General features: G+C 44.3%; 1 protein-coding gene across 2 annotated transcripts in view; it reads right to left on the reverse strand.

The window, feature by feature from the left end:
- Window positions 1–24758, reverse strand: part of OCRL (OCRL inositol polyphosphate-5-phosphatase) — a 194325-nt gene that overhangs the window by 49683 nt on the left and 119884 nt on the right. For both annotated transcript variants that reach the window (XM_082263610.1, XM_082263609.1), the window contains exons 14-15: window positions 9573–9708; window positions 5060–5170 (exon numbers count right to left, since the gene is read on the reverse strand). In XM_082263610.1, the coding sequence (XP_082119736.1) occupies window positions 5060–5170; window positions 9573–9708 (247 nt within the window). The remainder of the gene's footprint in view (window positions 1–5059; window positions 5171–9572; window positions 9709–24758) is intronic.

The following is a 24758-nucleotide window of genomic DNA, read 5'->3' on the forward strand; positions in this document are numbered from 1 at the left end:
CAATAACAATACATTCTCTGACATGGTGTGTCTCACTAGGCAAAAAGTAGTAGTTGGAGCACATGTGGGTAATTCCGGATCTACGCATTTCGCCCAAAGCTAGGGGCTTCCTCAGGATCCAAGACCATTGAATTAACACCACTAAAGATGTAGAAATATAATTAAGAAAACGATCATACCCTATGCATTCCAATATCTATTTATACAAATAATAGAACGTCCATCACACTAAAAAAAAAAAAAAGAAATGGTACAGTAAACCCCCCTCCATTGCGGGGATTACGTTCCGGACCCAGCCGCGAAAAAGTGAAAATCCGCGAAATAGAAAAACCCTATTAAAATGCATTGTAGGCATGTTTTTTTTTACTGTCACTGTACGTGTAAAAGCATTTTAAGGTCTTTAAACACACTTTTAAAACAATAGAAACTCATTTAACCGCTTGCCGACTGCTCACAGTATATTTACTGCGGCAGTCAGCCCCTCACAGGCAGAGTGACGTAGGTCTACGTCGCTCGCCTGTGAGGCTCTGGGGAGCGAGCGCGCGCCCGCGGAGGCGCGTTCCCGCTCCCGCGCGGTCACGGACCCCCCCGCGCGTGTGACCAGCGGACCCGATGTCCGCCGGTCACTCGGCGATCGGCGGGGGAGAGGGAGAATGTCAGGCAGCTTGTGTAAACAAGCCACCTGTCATTCTCCTCGCTGTAAAAACACTGATCACATGGATCTACTATGTAGATCCGTTGATCAGTGTCCTTACAGCTCAAGCCACAGCCAATCACAGTAGAAAGCACGCCCCTAGGGACACACACAGCCCCTCCCTCCCAAATAAAGTTAACCCCTTCACTACCAGTGTATTTTTACAGTAACAGTGCATATGTACAGCACTGATTACTGTAGAAATATCACTGGTAACCCCAAAAGTGTCAAAAATGTCAGTCAAGGGTCCGATCTGTCCGCCCCAATGTCGCAGTACCGCAAAAAAAATTGCAGATTGCCGCCATTACACGTTAAAAAAAAAAACACCAAACATGACAGAAATCTTTCCCTTTGTTAGTAAACGCGATAACTTTTGCGCAAACCAATCAAAATACGCTTTTTGTGATTTTTTTTACCAAACATAGGTAGCATAAAACAAATTGGCCGAAAATTTTAAAAAATTTAGATTTTTACATTTTTTTGGGGGGAATTTCATATAAAAAAATGTGAAAAATATTGTTATTTTTGCAAAATGTACGCTCTTTTTTTGTTTATAGCGCAAAAAGTAAAAATCGCACGGGTGATCAAATACCACCAAAAGAAAGCTCTGTTTGTGGGAAAAAAAGGACGCCAAATTAGTTTAGGTACAGCGTCGCACGACCGCGCAATTGTCTGTTAAAGTCACGCAGTGCCGAATCGCAAAATACCCCCTGGTCAGGAAGGGGGTAAAATCTTCCAGGGCTTAAGTGGTTAAACACACTTTTAAAACAATAGAAACTCATTTAAACACATAAAAGATACTAAGAGACATAGCAAGAGCTATGAAAAATACAAAAAACTGAATTTTTGTAAAATCTTACCTGTAAAATTCCTTTCTCTGAGTCCTCCGACAGTCGCCGCCTCTTCATATTCGTCACAATACTCCTACGGAGCAAAGTCTAATACCCATTGTGACGAATATGAAGATGGCGGCGACTGTCGGAGGACGTAAGAGAAAACGGAGTTTTTGTAAAATCTTACCTGTAAAATTCCTTTCTCTGAGTCCTCCGACAGTCGCCGCCATCTTTATATTCGTCACAATGGGTATTAGACTTTGCTCCGTAGGAGTATTGTGACGAATATGAAGAGGCGGCGACTGTCGGAGGACGTAAGAGAAATATTTAATTTTTAATGATTTATATAGTAAAATAACATTACAAAAGAAAAAAGGGGAATTACCGGGACCGCAAAAACGGAACCGCGATGGAGCGGGGATTACTGTATTGCCAAATATATACAGAGGGAGTAGAAATTGGGAACAAACTGCCTGCACACGCAGGGGATTGCATGCACAACCACTGGCGCACACACACATTAGGGAACGATGAAGGGAAATGCAGGTAAGGATATCCATGGCTGGGGAAGCAGGAGAAAGAGGGAGGACACAAACATTGAGGGGTATAACATTATATCATAGTATTAATGAATACACAAAGAATTTGTTCCTATGATCTACCTTCAGTTGTAACCAAAAAATGCCAGAGAGTCCAGAAGGTGAGGACAGCCAAAACTGTACCTTGCTCAAATGGAAAAAAACCACGGACAAAATATAAAATCAATGTCATCAATAGCTGCATGTGAATCGACCAGCTAGTGGCAACTTTATAAGAATCCAAAATGGATATACCACACCTGTGCCAAAGTACAAACGTGAGAATATATAAATAAATGCCTGTGTAGAATAAAGAAATATATTAGGTCTTGGATCCTGAGGAAGCCCCTAGCTTTGGGCGAAACGCGTAGATACGTAATTACCCAAGTGCTCCAACTACTACTTTTTGCCTAGTGAGGCACACCATGTCAGGGGATGTATTGTTGCAGTCTTATAAAACAGCAGAGTAGAAAAGTGGTTAAATCAAGCTCATGGCTGCTGCTGCCTGCATAGTACCAGCATTAAGAGATGGTGAAGGGCTTTCTGCTAAGTGATTGGGGGGCTCTAGAACCACCTGATCACTTTAATGGGGCTCTAAAATGGCGCCTAGGCGACTCAAGAGGAAGTGGGTGTGCCTGTCAAAACCATGTACACGCTTCTCCCCTTTCCTGAAAAAGTGTCATTTGGTGAAGGGGAGAAAGGGGGAGTTTCCCCTAAATTGTAACTCCCCATTTTAGGTGGAGCTCTGCTTTAACCCCATTGCACAGATCAGGCAGGTATAGCATGTTTGTTCTTAAAAAAAAAAAAAAACTTGTGGACTTATCTTTTATATACAACTGATGGATTTACTACAGCTACCACTACATTCCTGATGCACAGTCAGGACAGATGTGACTGCTGTGCGTCTGCCCGCCCCTCCACCCTGCTGTCCATTCCTAGAAGGCTTTGTATTTTGTAAATAAGCTCACATAATACAAAGCATTCCATGACTGGGTAAGAGGAGGGGAGGGCACAGCAGCTGCACAACACTGCAACTTCTGTATCTGAGACCTGAAGGTCCAGCATTGAAGTGTAGGAAGTATAATGAGAACTGTGCTCCCGGCGCTCAGTAAAACTGTCCAATGTAAATAAAACCTTGCTGGACTTAAAGCGGAGTTCTCGGGCTCAAAAACAACTTTGGCCCATCCGCTTGCTGTAAATGCCCTGAAAAACAAATGGATGCTCCCAAATTTTTTTTTTTCTTTACTTACCTTTTTTTTAACCGGTTGCCGACCGCCGCATGACTATATACGGCGGCAGTCAGCCCCGGCCAGGCAAAGTGACGTGTATATATATGTCACTAGCCTGTCACTTGCTCCCGCCCCGGCTCGTTCCCTAGCAAGTCCGTGCGTGTGATCGGCGGACCCGATGTCCGCCGGTCACTCGCCGATCGTCGGTGCAGAGGGAGAAAGGCAGGCGGCTGATGTAAACAAAGCCGCCTGTCATTCTCCCCTGTGTAGGAATGGAGATCATACGGTTCTACTATGTAGGACCGTTGATCACTGTTCCTACACCAGTAGCCACAGCCAATCACAGTTAGAAGCACGCCCCTAGGGACACACTTAACCCCTCCTTCCCCAATAAGTTAACCCCTTCCCTGCCAGTGTAATTTTACAGTAACAGTGCATATGTATAGCACTGATTACTGCAGTAATGTCACTGGTAACCCCAAAAGTGTCAAAAATGTCAGTCAAGGGTCTGATCTGTCTGCCGCAATGTCGCAAAAAAAAAAAAAAAAAAAAAAAAATCGCAGATCGCCGCCATTACGCGTTAAAAAAAAAAAAAAATGACAAAAATATTTCCCTTAGTTAGTAAACGCAATAACTTTTGCACAAACCAATCAAAATACGCTTTTTGCAATTTTTTTTACCAAACATAGGTAGCAGAAAACAAATTGGCCAAAAATGTTAAAAAATTTAGATTTTTACATTTTTTTTGGGGAATTTCATATAAAAAAATGTGAAAAATATTGTTATTTTTGCAAAATTGACGCTCTTTTTTTGTTTATAGCGCAAAAAGTAAAAATTGCACAGGTGATCAAATGCCACCAAAAGAAAGTTCTGTTTGTGGGAAAAAAAGGACGTCAAATTAGTTTAGATACAGCGTCGCACGACCGCGCAATTGTCCGTTAAATTCACGCAGTGCCGAATCGCAAAAAAAGCCCTGGTCAGGAAGGGGGTAAAATCTTCCGGGGCTTAAGTGGTTAAGAAAGTATACTTCCTTCTACTTCCTCCCTCTTCGCCCGCAGCCCGCGCCGTCTCTTCCTGTTTGCGATGACTCCTGGGAGCTGAACGTCATCGCTCCCAGGAATCAATGCGCCTGCACCGGTCCCGCTCGTCAGTTCTGGTGCAGGCACGTCATTCCCTGCTAAACAGCTTCTGCCCATGCCCAGAAGCTGTTCAGGGATGACGCGCCGGCCCCGGAAGTGATGAGCGAGGCCGGTGCAGGGCATTCTGGGGCGAAGAGGAGGCAGAAGAGGACGCTCTGGCTTCAGCTGTCCACATCTGAGATGGCAGCGCTGGAGAAGAACTTTTCAAGGTAAGTATTTCTTCTTACAGGTAAGTGCGACCCGGGACAGTTCAGAGGCTATCCATTGTGGATTGTACTAGCCCTGACTGTCCCTGGGGTATTTTTATCTACATTTCACCCCAAGGCCGGAACTCCGCTTAAAACCGCTGTAAACCAGCACAATAGTAAGGCAACTGCTGGAGGTCTTGTTTAATGGCAGAGGAGCCAAGTTAGGTTGCCAATCTGTCTGGCAGTTGTGCCCTCATCACAAGACTAGCTGAACAGAACTACAAGTCTTTCAGCAAAGCATAATAGTTTCCATGTACATATTTCAGCTCTTTATTCATTATATCCATTTGCCTAAAGTTCAATTTGAATACACAGATGACACAATATCACACACTCACTTCTCTCCTGCTGAGGTTTAAGGAAGGAAGGAAATCATTTTCCATTCTGTCCATCATCCGCACGATTTCCTCGAACGCCTTCCGGTATCGCCGCTCATCCACCACTTTCACCTGGAAAGGTACCAAACTCACAGCGGTCAGGAAACTGGAACTAAGGAAAGGATGAGCTCAGCATTTTCATTGTATTTAGGGAGTGCTAAACAATTATGCAGCAATTTATAGATGGGGATGAGAAAGAAGAAGATAAAATGTGTGTCAAGGAAAGAAAATTAGGCTGATATCGGCAAAACAGAACCTCACTGTGTCATACCCGACTGTACAATCTCTTATAGGTCCACCAACATAGACTGCATCCTGAAAGTATTCACAGAGCTTCACTTTTTCCACATTTTATGTTACAGCCTTATTCCAAAATGGATGAAATTCATTATTTTCCTCAAAATTCTACAAACAATCCCCCATAATGACAACGTGAAAGAAGTTTGTTTGAAATCAATAAAATAAATCCCATGTACATAAGTTTTACAGCCTTTGCTCAATACTTTGGTGAAGCTCCTTTGGCACCGATTACAGCCTCAAGTCTTTTTGAGTATGATGCTACAAGCTTGGCACTCCTATTTTTGGGCAGTTTCTCCCATTCTTCTTTGCAGGACCTCTCATGCTCCATCAGGTTGGATGGGGAGCGTCGGTGCACAGCCATTTTCAGATCTCTCCAGTTGGGTTCAAGTCTGGGCTCTGGCTGGGCCACTCAAGGACATTCACAGAGTTGTCCCATAGCCACTCCTTTGTTATCTTGGAGTGTGCTTAGGGTCGTTGTCCTGTTGGAAGATGAACCTTCCCCCAATCTGAGGTCCAGAGCGCTCTGTAGCAGGTTATCATCAAGGATGTCTCTGTACATTGCTGCATTCATCTTTCCCTCAATCCTGACTAGTCTCCCAGTTCCTGCCACTAAAAAACATCCCCACAGCATGATGCTGCCACCACCATGCTTCACTGTAGGGATGGTATTGGCCAGGTGATGAGCAGTGCCTGGTTTCCTCCAGATAGGACGCTTGCCATTCAGGCCAAAGAGTTCAATCTTTGTTTCATCAGACCAGAGAATTTTGTTTCTCATGGTCAGAGAGTCCTTCAGGTGCCTTTTGGCAAACTCCAGGTGGGCTGTCATGTGCCTTTTACTGAGGAGTGGCTTCTGTCTGATCACTATACCATACAGGCCTGATTGGTGAAGTGCTGTAGAAATGGTTGTTCTTCTGGAAGGTTCTCCTCTCTCCACAGCTGGAGCTCTGTCAGAGTGACCATCGGGTTCTTGGTCACCTCCCTGACTAAGGCCCTTCTCCCCTGATTGCTCAGTTTGGCTGGGCGGCCCACTCTAGGAAGAGTCCCGGTGGTTCCAAACTTCTTCCATTTATAGATGATGGAGGTCACTGTGCTCATTGGGACCTTCAATGCTGCAGAAATGTTTCTGTACTCTTCCCCAGATCTGCGACTCGATTCAATCCGGTCTCAGAGGTCTACAGACAATTCCTTGGGCTTCCTGGCTTGGTTTGTGCTCTGACATGCACTGTTAACTGTGGGACCTTATATAGACAGGTATGTGCATTTCCAAATCCTGTCCAATCAACTGAATTTACCATAGGTGGACTCCAAGTTGTAGAAACACCTTAAGGATGGTGAGTGGAAACAGGATGACCCTGAGCCCCCGTTCACACTGGGGCGACCTGTGAGGCGACCTGGTTGCCTCACAGGTCGCCGCAGGTCGCCTCCCATAGGGAAGCTGCGGACCCGTTCTGATAGGAGCGACACAAGTCGCTCCAACTTAGAAAAAGGGTCTGGAGCTTCTTTGGGGAGACCAGGAGGCGACCGCCATAGACTTCAATGTTATGAAGTCCGTGGCGGCTGCTCCGAGGTCGCGGCGCGCTGCTCGCACCACGACCTCGGAGGTCGCGGTGCGAAGTAGCGTCGCCCCAGTGTGAACGGGGGCTTAGAGTCATGGCAAAGATTTCAAACAAACTTCTTTCACATTGTCAATATGGATTATTTGTAGAATTTTGAGAAAAATAAAGACAATTAATATTTTTGGAATAAGGCTGTAACATAGCAAAATGTGGAAAAAGTGAAGCGCTGTGAATACTTTCCAGTTGCACTGTATATGTGATACAAGGGCCTGTGTGATTGGATACAGATTGATTGTATAATTTAGACAGGTCCTCATTTTACATAGGTTTGGTAAATCAAAAAGCTGATTGTACATTCAGATTGTTACTTGCAAGTTTAGCTTTAACTCTTACCTGCTACTGGCCATAGAGGACTCAATTTTCTATCCTTCCGCCACGGGTGGAAGAAAATAAAAACAAATCGCTTGATTCCCCCATCAATACATTCAGTGTTAATGGGGGAATGCCTCCTGCAGTGCTATTGTGTTCTGTCAGCAGGGGGGGGGGGGCACGGGGAGACTACCCGGTCGGCAGAACATAATGACAACTGCTTGCTGCTATAGCTGAAACTAAAAACTGACAAGCAGGTTGTGACCAGGCCAATTGATGGATCGACTTGGGTACAATTAACCTACCCATACATGGAACAAATCATGGCAGATCCCTGCTGAAGCAGACTGATTTCGATCCATGTATGGGCAGCTTTTGGGTCCTTTCACATGGCCCGCATGCGCCAATGGAGCCGTTCTGTTCAGCGGGGGATCGATCCACCGATCCCCACTGAGCAGGCGGATGACAGCTCTGTCTCCACTCTGTGTTTAGAGATGGAGCTGTTAGATCCCAGCTGTCCTCTATGGGGGAATCAGATGAGAACGGACCGCCTGCTCATTCTCATCCGATCCCATCCGCTGGACGGATGGAAAATCCACGAGCGATCCATTGCGCCTGCATCCTCACCCATCCTATGGAACTCCCTACCCTAATATGTTAGATTATCCCCTACTCGGCTTTTTTATACATTTCTGTTTATTGTTTCAAACAAGAAAAATACAAAACAAAAACTCAGTCCCCTCGCAGGGCGAGAACAATTACACAAGAAAAAAAGAGTTAGGGCTCTTTCACACGGGCGGTCCGATCAGATCCGCCTGTCAGTTTTTTAGGCGGATCTGATCGGATCCTCCATGCAGCTCTATGGGGCAGCGGGTGTCAGCGGAGACACCTCCGCTGACACCCGCTGCCATCCGCATCCGATCCTGTGCTTAAATCTGGACGGATGGAAACCCTATTTTTCCATCCGTTCAGTAATCGGAGCGGATCTGATGAGAGCGGACCTCTCCTCCGATCCCCCATAGAGGGCAGCGGGGGCTGAGACACCTCCCTCTCCGCTCTGCAAGCGGAGACGGAGCTGTCATCCGCCCGGCGCAGCGGGGATCGCGGATCGATCCCCGCTGAGCAACACGGATCCGCCTGCGGAGGCGGACCGTGTGAAAGAAGCCTAAAAGAACAACTAACTAGTAAATTAACCCCCCTCCCCCCCCACCACCCAAATACCCAGGCTCAACCCAGCAGGCCCATCACAATGAACAGATGAGTCTCATAGAGAGGCTATAAACACCTCAATCCTACTCTGCTTTTAAACAGTCCCTGAAAACACTGATCTTTAGAGAAGCCTATCCTACCTCCACCTAACAACTGTACTTTTATTTCCTCCATCAGCCCATCCCCCAACAGTTATTACCTTTTGTTTTACTTGACCCTCCCTCCTAGATTGAGCAGGGCTCTCTAATTGTTCCTGTATTGTATCATAATTGTACTGTCTGCCCTCATGTTGTAAAGCACAGGTGTCAAACACAAGGCCCGCGGGCTGAATGCGGCCCCCCAGGCCATTTCATGTGGCCCTCGCACCTCTCCTGCAGCTACGGCACACCCCTTGTCTCTGCCCTCACCCTGTCTCCGAAGTCGGCAGCAGAGAGGACAGAACTCCTTTGCCAGATCCTGCACTCCTCTGTGCAGCTGCAGAAAGGCTTATCTTTGATCACCCCCCCCCCCCCCCCTTCTCAGCAGTCCGCAGCAAAGAGGAGGGCAGAGCTCCTCCTACAGATCCTGCACCTCTCTGTGCAGCCGCAACACCACCTTGCCTCTGCCTCCCCCGGTCTCAGCATTCAGCAGACTCGGGAAGCTGACTCCAGCCCTCATCTGGTTCTCCACCAGACCCTGCACTTCTTCCCAGATCCAAACGCATCTTCTTCCTGGCAGCAGCACAAGGTAAGGGGGGGCATTGTGACGTAAGGAAGGGTTGGTGACTCTTGACTTCTGATGGTGGGGGGGGGCTCTTGACATATCATGTAGGGGTGTAAGGGGGCGTGGGGGGCTCTGGACATCTAATCTTACAGATATAACCGGTCCTTTGAGGGAAACTATAATGCTGATGCGGCCCGCGATTAAATTGAGTTTGACACCCCTGTTGTAAAGCAATGAGCAAACTGTTGGCGATGTATAAATCCTGTATAATAATAATAATAATAATAATGTGTAACCTTCGTGTTCATTGCCAGGCAGGTAATATTTATGGTGCTTACCCCAATGCTGAAGAGAGAGCTGACAGGCTTGTGGTCGCTGGTTTTCAGCTCCATGTGGCTGCGGTATCTTAGCTGTTTAATGCTACTTCCTCTCCACAGAACGCGGTCACACCAGGCCGGCACACGGCACTTGCCACTGGAGGTCATAAAAAAAAATATATTAATACTATTGGTGGTAGTTTAGTCTGTGAGGACTTTATTGAACTCCTTCCCACCTGCCCAGACACCCCTTTAACCACTGAGGCAGGCAGCCCCCCCTCCTGCGCAAACCGACGTAGGTATACATTGGTCATGCGCTTGCAGCTAGGGGGCGAGCGTGCGCCGCCAGTGGTGCACTCCCGCCCAAACTCGGCAGCGGGGACTCCGATTCCCATTGCTCCCATTGCCGCCTGACACCCGCGATCGCTCCCCGCTGAGAAAGAAGAACGGTCAGCTGTTGTAAACCCGTTCTTCTCCCTGGAATGATCACAGAGCGCCTGTGATCCTTCTATATAGGACAGTGTTTCTCAACTCCGGTCCTCAGGGCACACTAACAGGACAAGTTCGCAAGAAGACTGAAATACATCACAGTTGATATAATTTGCTGCTCAGCGATTGCAGTATTCTAGTCTGCATCTCCCCAAGGTAATACTTAAAATCTGGCCTGTTAGTGGGCCCTGAGGACCAGAGTTGAGAAACACTGATATAGGATCACAGGTCTCTGTGATAATTTCACAAGCCCCGCCCCCATACTGTTAGAATCACTCCCCTAGGCTCACATTTAACCCCTTGATCACCCACAAAATTAACCCCTTCCATGCCAGTGTCATTATTACAGTGACAGTGCATATTTTTAGCACTGATTACTGTAGTAATGTCACTGGTCCCCCCAAAAGTGTCAAAAATGTCAGTTAGGTGTCCGATCTGTCCGCCGCAATGTCGCAGTCCCGCTAAACATCGCAGATCGCCGCCATTACTAGTAAAAAAAAAAAAAAAACAATACAAATGACAGAAATCTTTCCCGTAGTTAGTAGACATGATAACTTTTGCGCAAACCAATCAAAATACGTTTATTGCAAATTTTTTTTTTACCAAAAATATGTAGCAAAAAACAAATTGGCCTAAAATGTTAAAAAATTTTGATTTTTAAATTTCTTTTTTGGGAATGTTGTATAGCAGAATGGGATTTTTTTTTTTTTTTTTTTTCAGAATTGTCGCTCTTTTTTTGTTTGTACCGCAAAAAATAAAAAAATTGCACAGGTGATCAAATACCACCAAAAGAAAGCTCTGTTTGTGGGAAAAAAAAAAAGAACATCAATTTTATTTGGGTACAGCGTCGCACGACCGCGCAATTGTCCGTTTAAGTAACGTAGTGCCGAATCGCAAAATAGGCCCTGGTCAGGAAGGGGGTAAAATCTTCCGGGGCTTAAGTGGTTAAGGCCCCTTTCACACTTGCGGACCATTGAGATCCGCCTGTCAGTTTTTCAGGCAGATCTGAACGGATGCCCCGTGCAGCTCTGTGGGGCATCGGATGTCAGCGGAGACATGTCCACTGACATCCGATCCAATCCTGTCCGTCAAATCTGGACGGATGGAAACCCTATTTTCCATCCGTCTGGAGGATCAGATGGGATCGGATGAGAATGGACAGGCGGTCCGTTCTCATCCGATTCCCCCATAGAGGACAGCGGGGATCTGATAGCTCCGTCTCTACACACAGAGCGGAGACAGAGCTGCCATCCACCTGCTCAGCACGGGATCGGCGGATCGATCCTCCGCTGAGAAAAACTGAGTCCTCCAATGGAGCAGCAAGTGTGAAAGGGGCCTTAGGGTTTTTTTTTATATCTTAATGCACTAAGGTAAAAAAACCTTCTGTAATGAGAATTCCCCTCCAGTTCCCCATTTTGAGTACCTGAGCCCAATCTTGATTCATCGCTGTGCTCTCTCCATTCTCACAGGGCAGATTGAGAGCAGCAGGAGCCATTGGCTCCTGCTGCTGTCAATCAAATCCTATGATGCAGGGGGCAGGGTAAAGCCCTGCTGTCTGTGTCAATGCTGTGAATGCTGTAACCTTCTTAGTAAGCAGCTTGCTTGAGGAAGAGTGGGGGGGGGGGGGGTGTTACTCAAGGGGGGAAGAGCAAGTGCCGGCAGGGGACCCCAGAAGTGGAGGATCAGGGCTGCTCTGTGTAGAGTAGGTGATTATAACATGTTTGTTATATTATAAAAAATATCACTTTAATGTTTACTTGAATAGGCTGACAAAGCACCACTATTGCCTCGTACACACGCATCGATTATTGGCCAGGAAATTTTTGGCCAACGTCCGATCGGCCGATTTTCGGCTTGTTAGTATGATGCTTCCGACAACCAACTCCGACTTTTCGGCCGAAAAAAATCTGGTGTGCAGGCTATAAAATTTTTGTTGGCCGTCAACACAACGGCCGATTTTCCGTCAGTCAGTACAGATTTCGGCAGACAAAAATCTGATGAGCAAGACTGGGCATGCTCAGAGAAGAAAAAACACACGGAAAGTAAACCAGCACATGACATCACTTCTGAAGTAGATTTTTGTTGGCCGAAAAAATTTGTGTGCAGTCTAGGCACATTCCAACCAACAAAACACCACTCTGGACAAAAGTCGGACGATCGGTCGGCCGATAATCGTTGCGTGTGTACGAGGCATAAGGATCAGATAAGTCACGTGCACTATTTTCCTGATGCAATGCACTACAATGAACAGTAGCGCATCACCGCACATTGTACTCCGCCGCAATGCAGGTGCATTTCTTTCTTGTATTGGGGGTGCCATTCAAAACTCCCAGGCATGTGAAGCCAACCTGAAAGAGGTAGATCTACAACAGCTGTGGAAACACAAGTCCCAGCATGCTTTGCCAGGTTCTTATTTTTTTTTACCAGCAGTCATAGACTTGTTGTTTCCCAAAGCCAGATATCAAAGGGGTGCCGCTCAATGCGAGATCACTCAGTCCAAATAACTGTGCGAACCAAGAAGACCTTGCAGCATCGCTCCAAGCAGAGGTGGGTAGTGTTTTCCCCCCGGTCCTCAGATGTAGGGGTCCCGGAGTTTAACCACTTGAAGACCAGGCTTTTTCTTGCACTTTTTGTTTACAAGTTTAAATCAGTAGTTTTTGCTCGAAAATTACTTATAACCCCCAAACATGTGGCTTTTTTTTTTTTTTGTTTTAGCAGAGACCCCTAGGGAATATAACGGCGATCATTGCAATTTTTTATATCATGCGGTATTTGCACAGCGGTTTTGCAAATGCTAATTTTTTTTTTTTAAGAAATACACTTTGATTAAAAAAACAAAAAAACAAAAAAAAAAAACAATGATACCCCAATTTTTATTTTGTAAAATGTGATAGATGATGTAAAAGAAGAAGAAATCCGGGACTTTAAATGAGTTTGCAGCCAGGCATATGTGTTTCCAAATGAGTATCATGCAAAGAAACCCCCACAAAAGGAGGGGGACCCATAAAGAGCTGACATAATATCAATTGTACAAATTTATTAAACCATATTTATTAATCACATATACAATTATTGCAAATAAGGATAAATACACTTATTTCATATACAATAAAATCTGTAAAAAATAGTATATTACATATGACATCAAATTAAAATAATATATATTTTTAGTTGTGTGTGTGTAGGTGATACCTGCGCTGTAAGAGGTGATGGGTTACTTTCCAAATGCTGCGCCACTGAGCTGGTACTAGACACCAGCTAGTCAAGTGATATATATAGGGGTGTGTGGCGCGCTTTTAGAAGTGGAGATAGTGATCAATTAAATGTGCTTAAATAAATAAATATTATTCTGTGGTGAGGTTGACGGGTTGTGTTAATTTTACAATTCTTATTTAATCATATAACTCAATTTATAAATTTCCAAAATATTTTTCCATAACAGTGTTAAGTATTGCCGTTTATAAAGTGCTGGGTGCTTATGTTTCCCGGACTCTATATACTTATCAATAAATATGTGTAAAAACTTCAATCCATAGGTGAATTAAAATAAATAAATAATTCCATCAAAAAAATAAATTAAAACTTCAGTGTATATCCTTATGTAGAAAAAAATATAAAAATATATGTGTGAATAAATAAATAAATTTGTTCTTAAATAAATAAGGTGCAGTCTTCAGTGAATGTCCATATTTGCTTTCCACCACAAATAAAAGTGCTAGTCTATTCAGCTGTGCAATTCCTTATAGAAAATACAAGAGTGCATCCATGCAGAAAAAATAAGGTGCAGTGACTCGTTCCTCCACCAGGTGTCACTTATGGGTGTCCTAACTTCTCACCTCAGTAACCAGGAATAATCGCCTGGATATATATTATCCCTCGATTGGATACTCTTTAGCCCGGATATTCTGTCTATTACTTCCTTCTGATAATGCCTGGATTCTTTCATAGGGGTTTTATCTTGGTGTTTGTATGGTCCTTAGTGATCCCGCTCTGACATCATGACCTCGGGCTCATTAAGCAAAGAGACCCATCATGGTGTAGTACATCAAATCAATTTATTATTAAAAACAGGTGTTACACTTACATTTCGTAGTTAGTTTACAAGCATATGAGAAACAAACTCGGCTGCGTTGGGAGACACTTCGCTCCGGTCCGTAACGTCACTTCCGGTACTGTTGGCGGCTCCTCCTACGCGTTACGTCACGTGACTTCCTCAGGGAGTCCCGTCAACCTCACCACAGAATAATATTTATTTATTTAAGCACATTTAATTGATCACTATCTCCACTTCTAAAAGCGCGCCACACACCCCTATATATATCAATATATATTTTTAGATCCCATTGATCCCAGTACATCTGCCATATCATCAACCACCTACCGGTTTTCCACTTCTTTGCTGCTTTTTCCCCCCATGTGCTGGATGATGTCTATGCCTCAGCCCCGGGTCAGGCATTTCTCGGATCAGCCTTCGTTTCCTTTCTCCCTAATGGGAATATTTCTGGATACTATCTCAGGTAGTGCCCATTCCATTGATTATCAATTTATTTCCCTTTTTTTTTTTCCCCTTCTCCCCTTTTTTCCTTTAATATTACTTTGGTATAATTGAGATCCTTTATTTATTTTTAGATACCCTGTTCTTTTCTAAGCTCCTGATGAGTGGACGGAGGTCCATGAAACGCGTAGAGCCTACATTTACTCAACTATATATTCAAGTCTTTTTATGTTTCCAGACCATTTATCTATAGAGAAATTGATGTCATACGTAATCTACTATTTTTACAGATTTTATTGTATATGAAATAAGTGTATTTATCCTTATTTGCAATAATTGTATATGTGATTAATAAATATGGTTTAATAAATTTGTACAATTGATATTATGTCAGCTCTTTATGGGTCCCCCTCCTTGTGTGGGGGTTTTTTACATGATACTCATTTGGAAACACATATGCCTGGCTGCAAACTCATTTAAAGTCCCGGATTTCTTCTTCTTTTACAATACAAATGTAGGGATGGAGGCAACCAGACATACATTAAAACCTTTTTGTGGCAGATCTCTTCCCCCCCTTTTTTTTTTGTGATAGATGATGTTACACCGAGTAAATAGATACCCAACATGTCACACTTTAAAACTGCGCACGCTCATGAAATTGCTACAAACTACGGTACTTAAAATTCTCCATAGGCGATGCTTTCAAATTTTTTACAGGTTACCAGTTGAGAGTTACAAAGAAGGTCTAGCGCTATTATTGCTCTCATTCTAACGCTTGTGGCGATATCTCACAAGTGGTGCAATTACTGTTTACATATGCATGCGCAACTTACCTAAGAGTTTGCTTCTGTGCGCGAGCACGGAAGGATGAGGGCGCTTTAATTATTTTTTTTTCTTATTTTACAATGTACCTTTATTTTTTATTTTTTTCTGGATCACTTTTATTCCTATTACAAGGAATGTAAACATCCCTTGTAATAGAAATAAGGATGACAGGTCCTCTTTATGGAGAGATCTGGGGTCAAAGAGACCCCAAATCTCTTCTTTACCTTTTTTGATCTTTAACCACTTCCATACCGAGTCATGTAAAATGACGTCGGCAAAGTGGTTGTCTAGATCCGGGCCGCCGTCATATGACGTCGCCCGGATCTCCCCTCTACTGCGCGCCCCCGGTGGCGCGCCCCCGGCGGCGCGCAGCGGCGCGATCAGGGATGAGGCTCGTCCCTCGGACATAGCCCATCCCTGATCAAGGTAAACAGCCAATAGAAATTGGCTGTTTACCACGTGATCGGCTGTGTCAATCACAGCCGATCACATGAGCGGCTCCAGCACGAGCCGCTCGTTCTCTCTGCAATGCGCGCCCTTGGGGGCGCGCAGAGCAGCGATCGGGGACGAGGCTCGTCCCTAGGACAGAGTCGATCCCCGATCTAGGTAAAGAGCCAATGAAATTGGCTCTTTACCACGTGACCGGCTGTGTCCAATCACAGCCGGTCACAAATGTCAACAGAGAGCACGGTAACTAGCTGTCACCGTGTTCTCCTCCTCACACACTAATCCTGTGTGAGGAGGAGATTGTGGTAACAGCTAGTTACCAACTACAGTGCACCCTAAACACACTGATTGCCCCCCCCCCCCCAATAAAGAGCACCTGTCACTAGCCTATCAAAGTACCCGAGTACCTGTCACCAGCCCATCAGGCCATCAGGTACTCAGATGACAGGTACTTGGGTACTCTGATGGGCTGGTGACAGGTATTCGGGTACTCTGATGACAGGTACTCAGGTACTCTGATGACGGATACTCTGATGACAGGTACTCGGGTACTCTGATGACGGGTACTCGGGTACTCTGACAGGTACACGGGTACTCTGACAGGTACTCTGATGACGGGTACTCGGGTACTCTGACGACGGGTACTCGGGTACTCTGACGACAGGTACTCGGGTACTCTGACGACAGGTACTCGGGTACTCTGACGACAGGTACTCGGGTACTCTGATGACAGGTACTCGGGTACTCTGATGACAGGTACTCGGGTACTCTGATGACAGGTACTCGGGTACTCTGATGACAGGTACTCGGGTACTCTGATGACAGGTACTCGGGTACTCTGATGACGGGTACTCGGGTACTCTGATGACAGGTACTTGGGTACTCTGATGACAGGTACTCGGGTACTCTGATGACAGGTACTCGGGTACTTTGAGTACCTGTCAACGGAGTACCCGTCATCAGAGTACCTGAGTACCTGTCACCTACCCATCAGAGTACCCGAGTACCTTCCACCTGCTCATCAGAGTACCTGACGCCTGAAGTACCCGAGTACTTGCCGCCTGCTCATCAGTACCCATCACTACTCATCAGTACTCATCAGTACCTATCACGTATCAGTACTGATCATCAGTACCCATCAGTACAGTATCACCTATCAGTATCAGTACTACTCATCAGTACCTATCACCTGCCTGTCACCTGCCCATCAGAGTACCCGAGTACCTGTCACCTGCCTATCGGAGTACCCGAGTACCTGCCACCTGCTCATCAGTACCAGAGTACCTGTCACCTGCCCAACAAAGTACCCGAGTACCTGTCACCCTTCATACAGCCACCATGTCCAAGTCCAAAAAGGTTTATATACGTCTAGGGCTGCAACTAACGATTATTTTCATAATCGATTAGTTGGCCGATTATTGCTTCGATTAATCGACTAATCAGATAAAAACCTAAAAAAAAAAAAAAAGTGTATAATTTAGTTAATATTCTTGAATATCTATATGTAGTGGTAAATAGAACTATCCAGCTATATAGTTGGATATTTAATCCACTCTGAAACAGATCTATGTATTATTAGAGGTTTAAATGTGGTACATATCAGACTCCGAGATCAATATTTTTAAAAGACCTAAAACACTGTTTTGCAAATTTTCAGACCGGATTTGTATATAATCATGATAGACTCCCTTATTAATGGGCAGGTAGTTTGATACAAGCTCCCTGTGCCTGCTGTCACTTATGCTGGTAATACACAAACTACATTTTTTTAGAACATTTTTAAAAACATTCATCCGATTTTTCTAACCATTAGTGTATATTGGTGTCCGGTGTCAACCACAGTGACAGGAAAATTTGAAGGAGCAGAATAGAAAACTTCTCGATCAAACAAATCTTCAAATAGTGTATGTGGTTTTTGCTCAGAAGTTTTATTGATTTTAAAATTTATTGTTAAAAGCAAGTGGAATTTTCAAACAACACTTGTCCATTCAACAAATATACAAATCATTTTTGAACAAATATAGATGCAAATATTTTTGTCCAAAAATCCAATACATGTATGGGAAGCAGAAGACCTTTAGTAGCAGCAGCAGCATGCTTTTTTTTTTTCATGTGTATGTATATAAAAAAATATGCCCAGAAGTCGGATATGCAGGATATTTTAACTGGGAGTCAGACATGAAGGTATATGAAGGGTGGAGGGGGGAAAATAACATTTATATATTAAAGTAGTACTAAAAGCTGAGACTTTTTTTTTTTCATGGATATAATAATTTTAAATACAGTATAATGCACAATACTAATAAATTTTTACGTTAAATGTAATTGTAATGCCTAATATCACCTCTAGTCTATCGGCCTCCACCTTCTCTGGGTTCAGATGCTGATCTTCCCAGCACAGAGCCCTAAAGTGATTGTAAACATTGGATTCTTTTCTTTTTAACAACAATCTTGTAATACTTATCCTCTCTGTGTAATGATTTTTCACAGAGCAGCACTGATTCTCCTCTTCTGCCCCCCCCCCCCCCCCATGGCGCTTCCAGCCCCTCCTGCCTTCAAAGTGCCCCTATAGGAAGCAGCAAAGTATAGTACTGTACAGAGTGTCCCTATAGCAAGGGTAAAAAACCTCTGCCTTTAGAATCACTTGGTTCCTTCTCTTGCCCAGGACTACATTTCCCATGAGGCATTGCTCCTCACACATTCACAAGTTCTCTGTCATCTACTGACATGTATGGATGGTTTACTGAGCTGTATGTGTGTTGCACTGTATTTTCTGATATGTAAACAAATAATGCATTCTGTATGAAGGACAACGAATCGGCTGACGATTAATCGATTACGAAAATAGTTGACAACTATTTTCATAATCGATTAGTTGACGATTATAATCGATTAATCGATTAGTTGTTTCAGCCCTATATACGTCCTCCGTTTAAACCTAAATACCGGTGTTATGGATTCGCCGTGGGATCACCCTTCCGGGATGGCGGAAGAGGCGCCCCCCCCCCCTCCCGCCGCGTTCCGTTCCTTTCCCCCCCTTACCGGACCCGCCGGCAGCGGGGAAAACGATCCGGTCCCGGATCCTTACAGACAGGATGTCGAGTGAGGGCAAGCTTGCCCTCACTTGACTCTATGGTCTTGGAGGACCGGAGCTACGGAAAATGTTGTTGCCTAGCAACCGGTTTAAAGGTCCTTTTTTTTTTTTTCATTTTATATAATAATTTTTTTTTTTTTTTTTTTCTATCTTTTAGTGTACTTGTGAGATCTGAGGACTTTTTGACCCCAGATCTCACAAAAAAGAGGTCCTGTCGTGCCTATTTCTATTACGAGGAATATTTACATTTCTTTTAATAGAAATAAAAATGATCAATTTTTTTTTTTTTTTTTAAACGGTGTAAAAATAAAAAATAATAAATAAAATAAATAGTAAAAAAAAAAAAAAAAAAAAAAATTAAAGCGCCCTGTCCCCGTAAGCTCGCGCGCAGAAGCGAACGCATACAGAAACCCCGCCCACAATGTAAACGGTGTGCAAACCACACATGTGAGGTATCGCCACGATCGTTAGAGCAAGGGGAATAATTTGAGCCCTAGACCTCCTCTGTAACTCAAAGATGGCAACCTGTAGAAATTTTTAAATTGTCGCCTATGGGGATTTTTAAGTACCAAAGTTTGTCGCCATTCCGTGAGCGTGCGCAATTTTGAAACATGACATGTTGGGTATCTATTTACTCGGCGTAACATTATCTTTCACATTATGGAAAAAAATTGGGCTAACTTTACTGGTTTCTTATTTTTTAATTAAAAAAAGTTAATTTTTTCCAAAAAAATTGCGTTTGGAAGACCGCTGCGCAAATACGGTGTGATAAAAAATATTGCAATAATCTCCATTTTATTCTCTAGGGTCTCTGCTAAAAAAAAATATATAATGTTTGGGGGTTCTAAGAAGTTTTCTAGGAAAACAACTGATTTTAGCTTGTAAACACCAAATGTCAAAAATAGGCCTAGGCAAGTGGCTAGGATGCATGATGATGCTCCTTGGATTTTGGGCCCCTCTATATGGCTAGGCTGTGAAAAAGTCTCACACATGTGGTATTGCCATACTCAGGAGGAGTGGCAGAATGTATTTTGGGGTGTCATTTTTGCTGTGTACATGCTATGTGTTAGGAATATCCTATAAATTGACAACTTTGTGTAAAAAAAAAAAGTTTTCATTTTTTTCCCATATTTTCCAAAAACCTGTGGAAAAAAATGATATGTTCAAACGACCCATAATGCCTCATAGAATATACGTTGGAGTGTTTGCTTTCCAAAATGGGGTCATTTTGTGGACTTTTCCATTGTATTGGTGCTCTAGGGCCTTGAAAAGTGTAATAGGTAGAAAGTTTTATGTGTATTTATGCTCCTAGAACGCCTGAATGTGCTTCTTGGACGTGGAGTCTCTTTTTGTGGCCAGGCTGTGTAAAAGTCTCACACATGTGGTATCGCCATACTCGGAAGGAGTAGCAGAATGTATTTTTGGGTGTAATTTTTGCTGTGTACATGCTATGTGTTAGAAATAGCTTATAAATTGATAACGTTGTGGGAAAAAAAAGAAAAAAAAATTTTTTTCTTCATTTTCCCAAGAATTGTGGGAAAAAATTACAACTTCAAAAAACTCACCATACCTTGGACTGTCTACTTTACAAAAAGGGGTCATTTGGTCGGTATTTGTACTGTCCTGACATTTCAGGGCCTCAAGAAAGGAGATAGGCAGTCAGTACATCTGGTGTGATCAATTTTCAGTAATTGGTACCATAGCTTCTAGACTCAATAACTTTCACACAGACTAAATAATATACACTAATTTGGGTTAATTTTACCAGAGACATGTAGCAGTATACATTTTGGCCCAAATGTATGAAGAAAAATTAATTTTTTGCAAAATTTTATAATTGAAACTAAAAAAAAGTGTTTTTTTTTCAAAATTTTTGCTCTTTTTTTGCATATATCACGAAAAAAAAAAACCCCAGTTGTGATCAAATACCACCAAAAGAAAGCTCTATTTGTGTGAAAAAAATGATAAAAATTTTGTTTGGTTACAGTGTAGCATGACTGAGCAATTGTCATTCAAAGTGTGAGAGTGCTGAAAGCTGAAAATTGGTCTGGGCAGGAAGGGTGTCTAACTGCTCTGTATGGAAGCGGTTAATCTGTGCCTGCCGCCCCCTTCACCCCTCGTTGGATGCTGGTAATCCCCCCCTCCTCTTTTTTTTTTCTTTTTTTTACTTTGGAACCTTTTCACTATTTTCATACATGTGTGTATCCATTTAGATTTTTAGATCACCCTTTGTATCTTTCTTGAAGAAGCGGACAAGGTTCCGCGAAACGCGTCATGACACCAAGTTATTTTGTTCATCATATTTTACCAATCATGTATTTAATCTTGATGTATATATTAACATGTATCAGTGTATTATATATCTATTGTACCGATTATGAATTGTCATATGTTAGCTTTTTAATACATCTACCGTATTTTTCGCCGTATAAGACGCACTTTTTCTTCCCCAAAACTGGGGGGGAAAAGTTGGTGCGTCTTATACGGCAAATACACATTTTGCCTGCTGCCTGCTGAGTCCTGACGTCGCAATGGGGGTCGGTGCCGGTGCTTGCGTCAGTCACGCACCGTCACCGCCCGATCTCCTTCCCGCCGGACCGAGAGCCGCCGTCAAAGAAGACAGAAGAGGACGAGAGGAGCAGCGCCGTGGACGGTTCCAGGAATCCCGCCGTCGTCAGAAGAAGAGGAGGAGGAGAGGAGCAGCGCCGTGGACGTTTCGCAGGCAGCCCAGGAGAGCAGGTAAGTGATCGAAGCCGACCTGTGCCATGCCTGTACCACCACCTGCGCCATGCCTAAAGCACCACCTGTGCCATGCCTAAAGCACCACCTGTGCCATGCCTGTACCACCACCACCTGTGCCATGCCTAAAGCACCACCTGTGCCATGCCTAAAGCACCACCACCTGTGCCATGCCTAAAGCACCACCACCTGTGCCATGCCTAAAGCACCACCTGTGCCATGCCTAAAGCACCACCTGTGCCATGCCTATACCCTCACCTGTGCCATGCCTATACCCTCACCTGTGCCATGCCTGTACCCTCACCTGTGCCATGCCTGTACCATCACCTGTGCCATGCCTGTACCATCACCTGTGCCATGCCTGTACCATGCCTATACCATCACCTGTGCCATGCCTATACCCTCACCTGTTGATATAAAATATTTTACTGAAGTATTTGGTTCAGAATCTTTTTTTTTCTAGATTTTCCTCCTTTAAAATTGGGTGTGTCTTATATGCCGGTGCGTCTTATACGGCGAAAAATACCTTTATTTTGAAACTGTTACGTTGTATTCATTCTTGCTGTACTGCTTTAATTTGTGGTTAGCCTCATTTAAAGTCCCATGACCTCGCTATTTCTTTTTGTACATGAATTAAGGGATAGAGGCCCCCCACAGTGGATGCTCCAGGTCACGCAAGTTGTTTCTAGTAAAAAATTGTTTACTTGCACCCTGGACAGGAAGTGACATCATGACATTGCTTCGGTCCTCCAAGGCCATAGAGGCGATCAAAGAGGATTTACTCTTTGATCGCCTGTGGGAGCAGCCGGCTGCACTGTCGGATTGTTTCTCGGGCGGACGGGCAGAAACAGTAAGCCCGAGAGACACTGGTAAACGCTTTCATGAGAAGGCTAGCCAAACGATACCGGGATATGGGTGATATCTTCGGGCCTTAACCCCGGTAAACCACTTCAAAGCCGCAACATATATAGGGCGTCCTATATGGTGCATATTTTCAGTATATCAGAGGAGAACCACAGGAAATGTTTCCAACTCTCTAATACGGAGTCCTGATACCTAGCAGTAGACAGTGGTAGTCAGTGATGTGGTTACACAATTGTGGTACAGTTATTTGGAATAATGAACTTCAGTAAAGCCGCTCTCCCTCCTGACCCGTAGGAAATGTGTTAAATGGTCTCAGCCAGCGCTCCTCCGCTGGCCACGCCCCCTGATGTTTGCCACGGGTGAAACGTGTCAGCAGCTGTGGTCAGCGGAGGAGCGCTGGTTGAGACCATCTAACACATTTCCTACGGGTCAGGAGGGAGAGTGGCGTTCCTGATGTTTGGTATTTCAGGTAACTGTGCCACAATTGTGTAACCACATCACTGACCACCACAAGCTACTGCTAGATATTAGGGATAGACCGATAAGGTTTTTTCAAGGCCGATACCGATATTTTGGTCACTACGTATCAGTATCAGCCAATATTTTGTACATTTAAAGTTTTGAAAATTAAAAACAATTTTTGACACAAATCTGGTACTGAACATGTGGGGTAGGTCTTTTAGCTGTAATGTGCTGTCTTCCCTTCCCTCCCTGCCTGCCAGGAATCCCGTGTGAACAACCTAGTTTAGTGTAATTAAAATCCACTTTATTAGTGTTTTATATAATGTCCATTGTGTGTTTTTGTAATAGAATAGTGGGAAATACCTTCATTACATCGCTGCTCCGGACTCTCCTAGCTAATCTCCCGCTCTGCTGTTTTCTCCTCTCATAGCTGTAAGGAGGAGGATCTCAGCCCCCCCATGCAGTGTACACAGGACAGAAGCGAAGGGCCGGGTATTAGATTAGAATAGTGTGACTGAGAAAGCTAATCTCCCGCTCTGCTGTCCTTCTTTCCTCCCCCACTGAAAGCTGGAGGTCACGGAAGGGCCGAGCAGCGATGTAACAAAGGTATTTCACACTATTATGATACAAAAACACACACTGGACATTACCGTATATACTTGAGTATAAGCCGAGTTTTTCAGCACATTTTTTTGTGCTGAAAACGTCCCCCTCGGCTTATACTCGAGTCAAGAAAAAAAAAAAAGTCCCTGGCCACTCCGACGTGCTTAAGCTTTAAAAATGGCGCCACCCGGCGCATACATGTCATTGTGCACGCGCCGCCGCTCGGGAGAGGCCGGGAATAGCCGAAAGTATACGAGCGGCGGCGGCGCGTGCGCAATGACGTGTCGGCGCCATTTTTAAAATGAAGGCGCCTCTGGAACAGGTAAGTGAAACAGCTGCACTACCTGCCATTATGCAAGGCTGCGGGCATACTACAAGGGATGCAGTGCTGCGGGTATGGTCCACCTGTACCATGCCCACAGCACTGCATCTCCTGTAGTATGCCCACAACCCCGGATCCTCTTGTACCATGCCAGTACCCTGCATTCTCCTGTACCATGCCAGTACCCTGCATTCTCCTGTACCATGCCAGTACCCTGCATTCTCCTGTACCATGCCCGCCGCCACGCATTCTCCTGTACCATGCCCGCCGCCCTGCATTCTCCTGTACCATGCCCGCCGCCCTGCATTCTCACCCTAGGCTTATACTCAAGTCAATCATTTTTCCCATCTTTTTGTGGTAAAAGTAGGGGCCTCGGCTTATACTCAGGTCGGCTTATACTCGAGTATATACGGTATATAAAACACTAATAAAGTGGATGCTAGGATTTTACATACACTCACATTACATACAGTAATATCTGTAATATCGGCCAGCTCCGGGGCCGATATTGATATATCGGTAAAAGTGAATATCAGCCCTCCGATAATCTGCTTTGCCGATAATCGGTCGATCCCTACTAGGTATCAGCATGAGAGATTTGTAAACATTTCCTGTGGTTCTCCTCAGATATACTGGAAATTTGCACCAGCCAGGCTTGGGAAGGAAATTCCATTGCAAGCCGCAAAGATGTAATTTACGACAGCTTACTGAATTTCACCACTCCGTGTGTCGGCGAGCTCTTGTTTCAAGTGTGCTATTTTAACAACGGTAACAGAACTGGTGGTGAAAATAGATGCAGATGTACGTCGCCTGACAAGCAGACATTACAGCAGCCAAAGAACATAAAACTTTTAGTGTAATAAAATG

This window comes from Pelophylax lessonae (genome assembly GCF_965119305.1).
Source record: "Pelophylax lessonae genome assembly, chromosome: 7".
NCBI classification, from domain to species: Eukaryota; Metazoa; Chordata; class Amphibia; order Anura; family Ranidae; genus Pelophylax; species Pelophylax lessonae.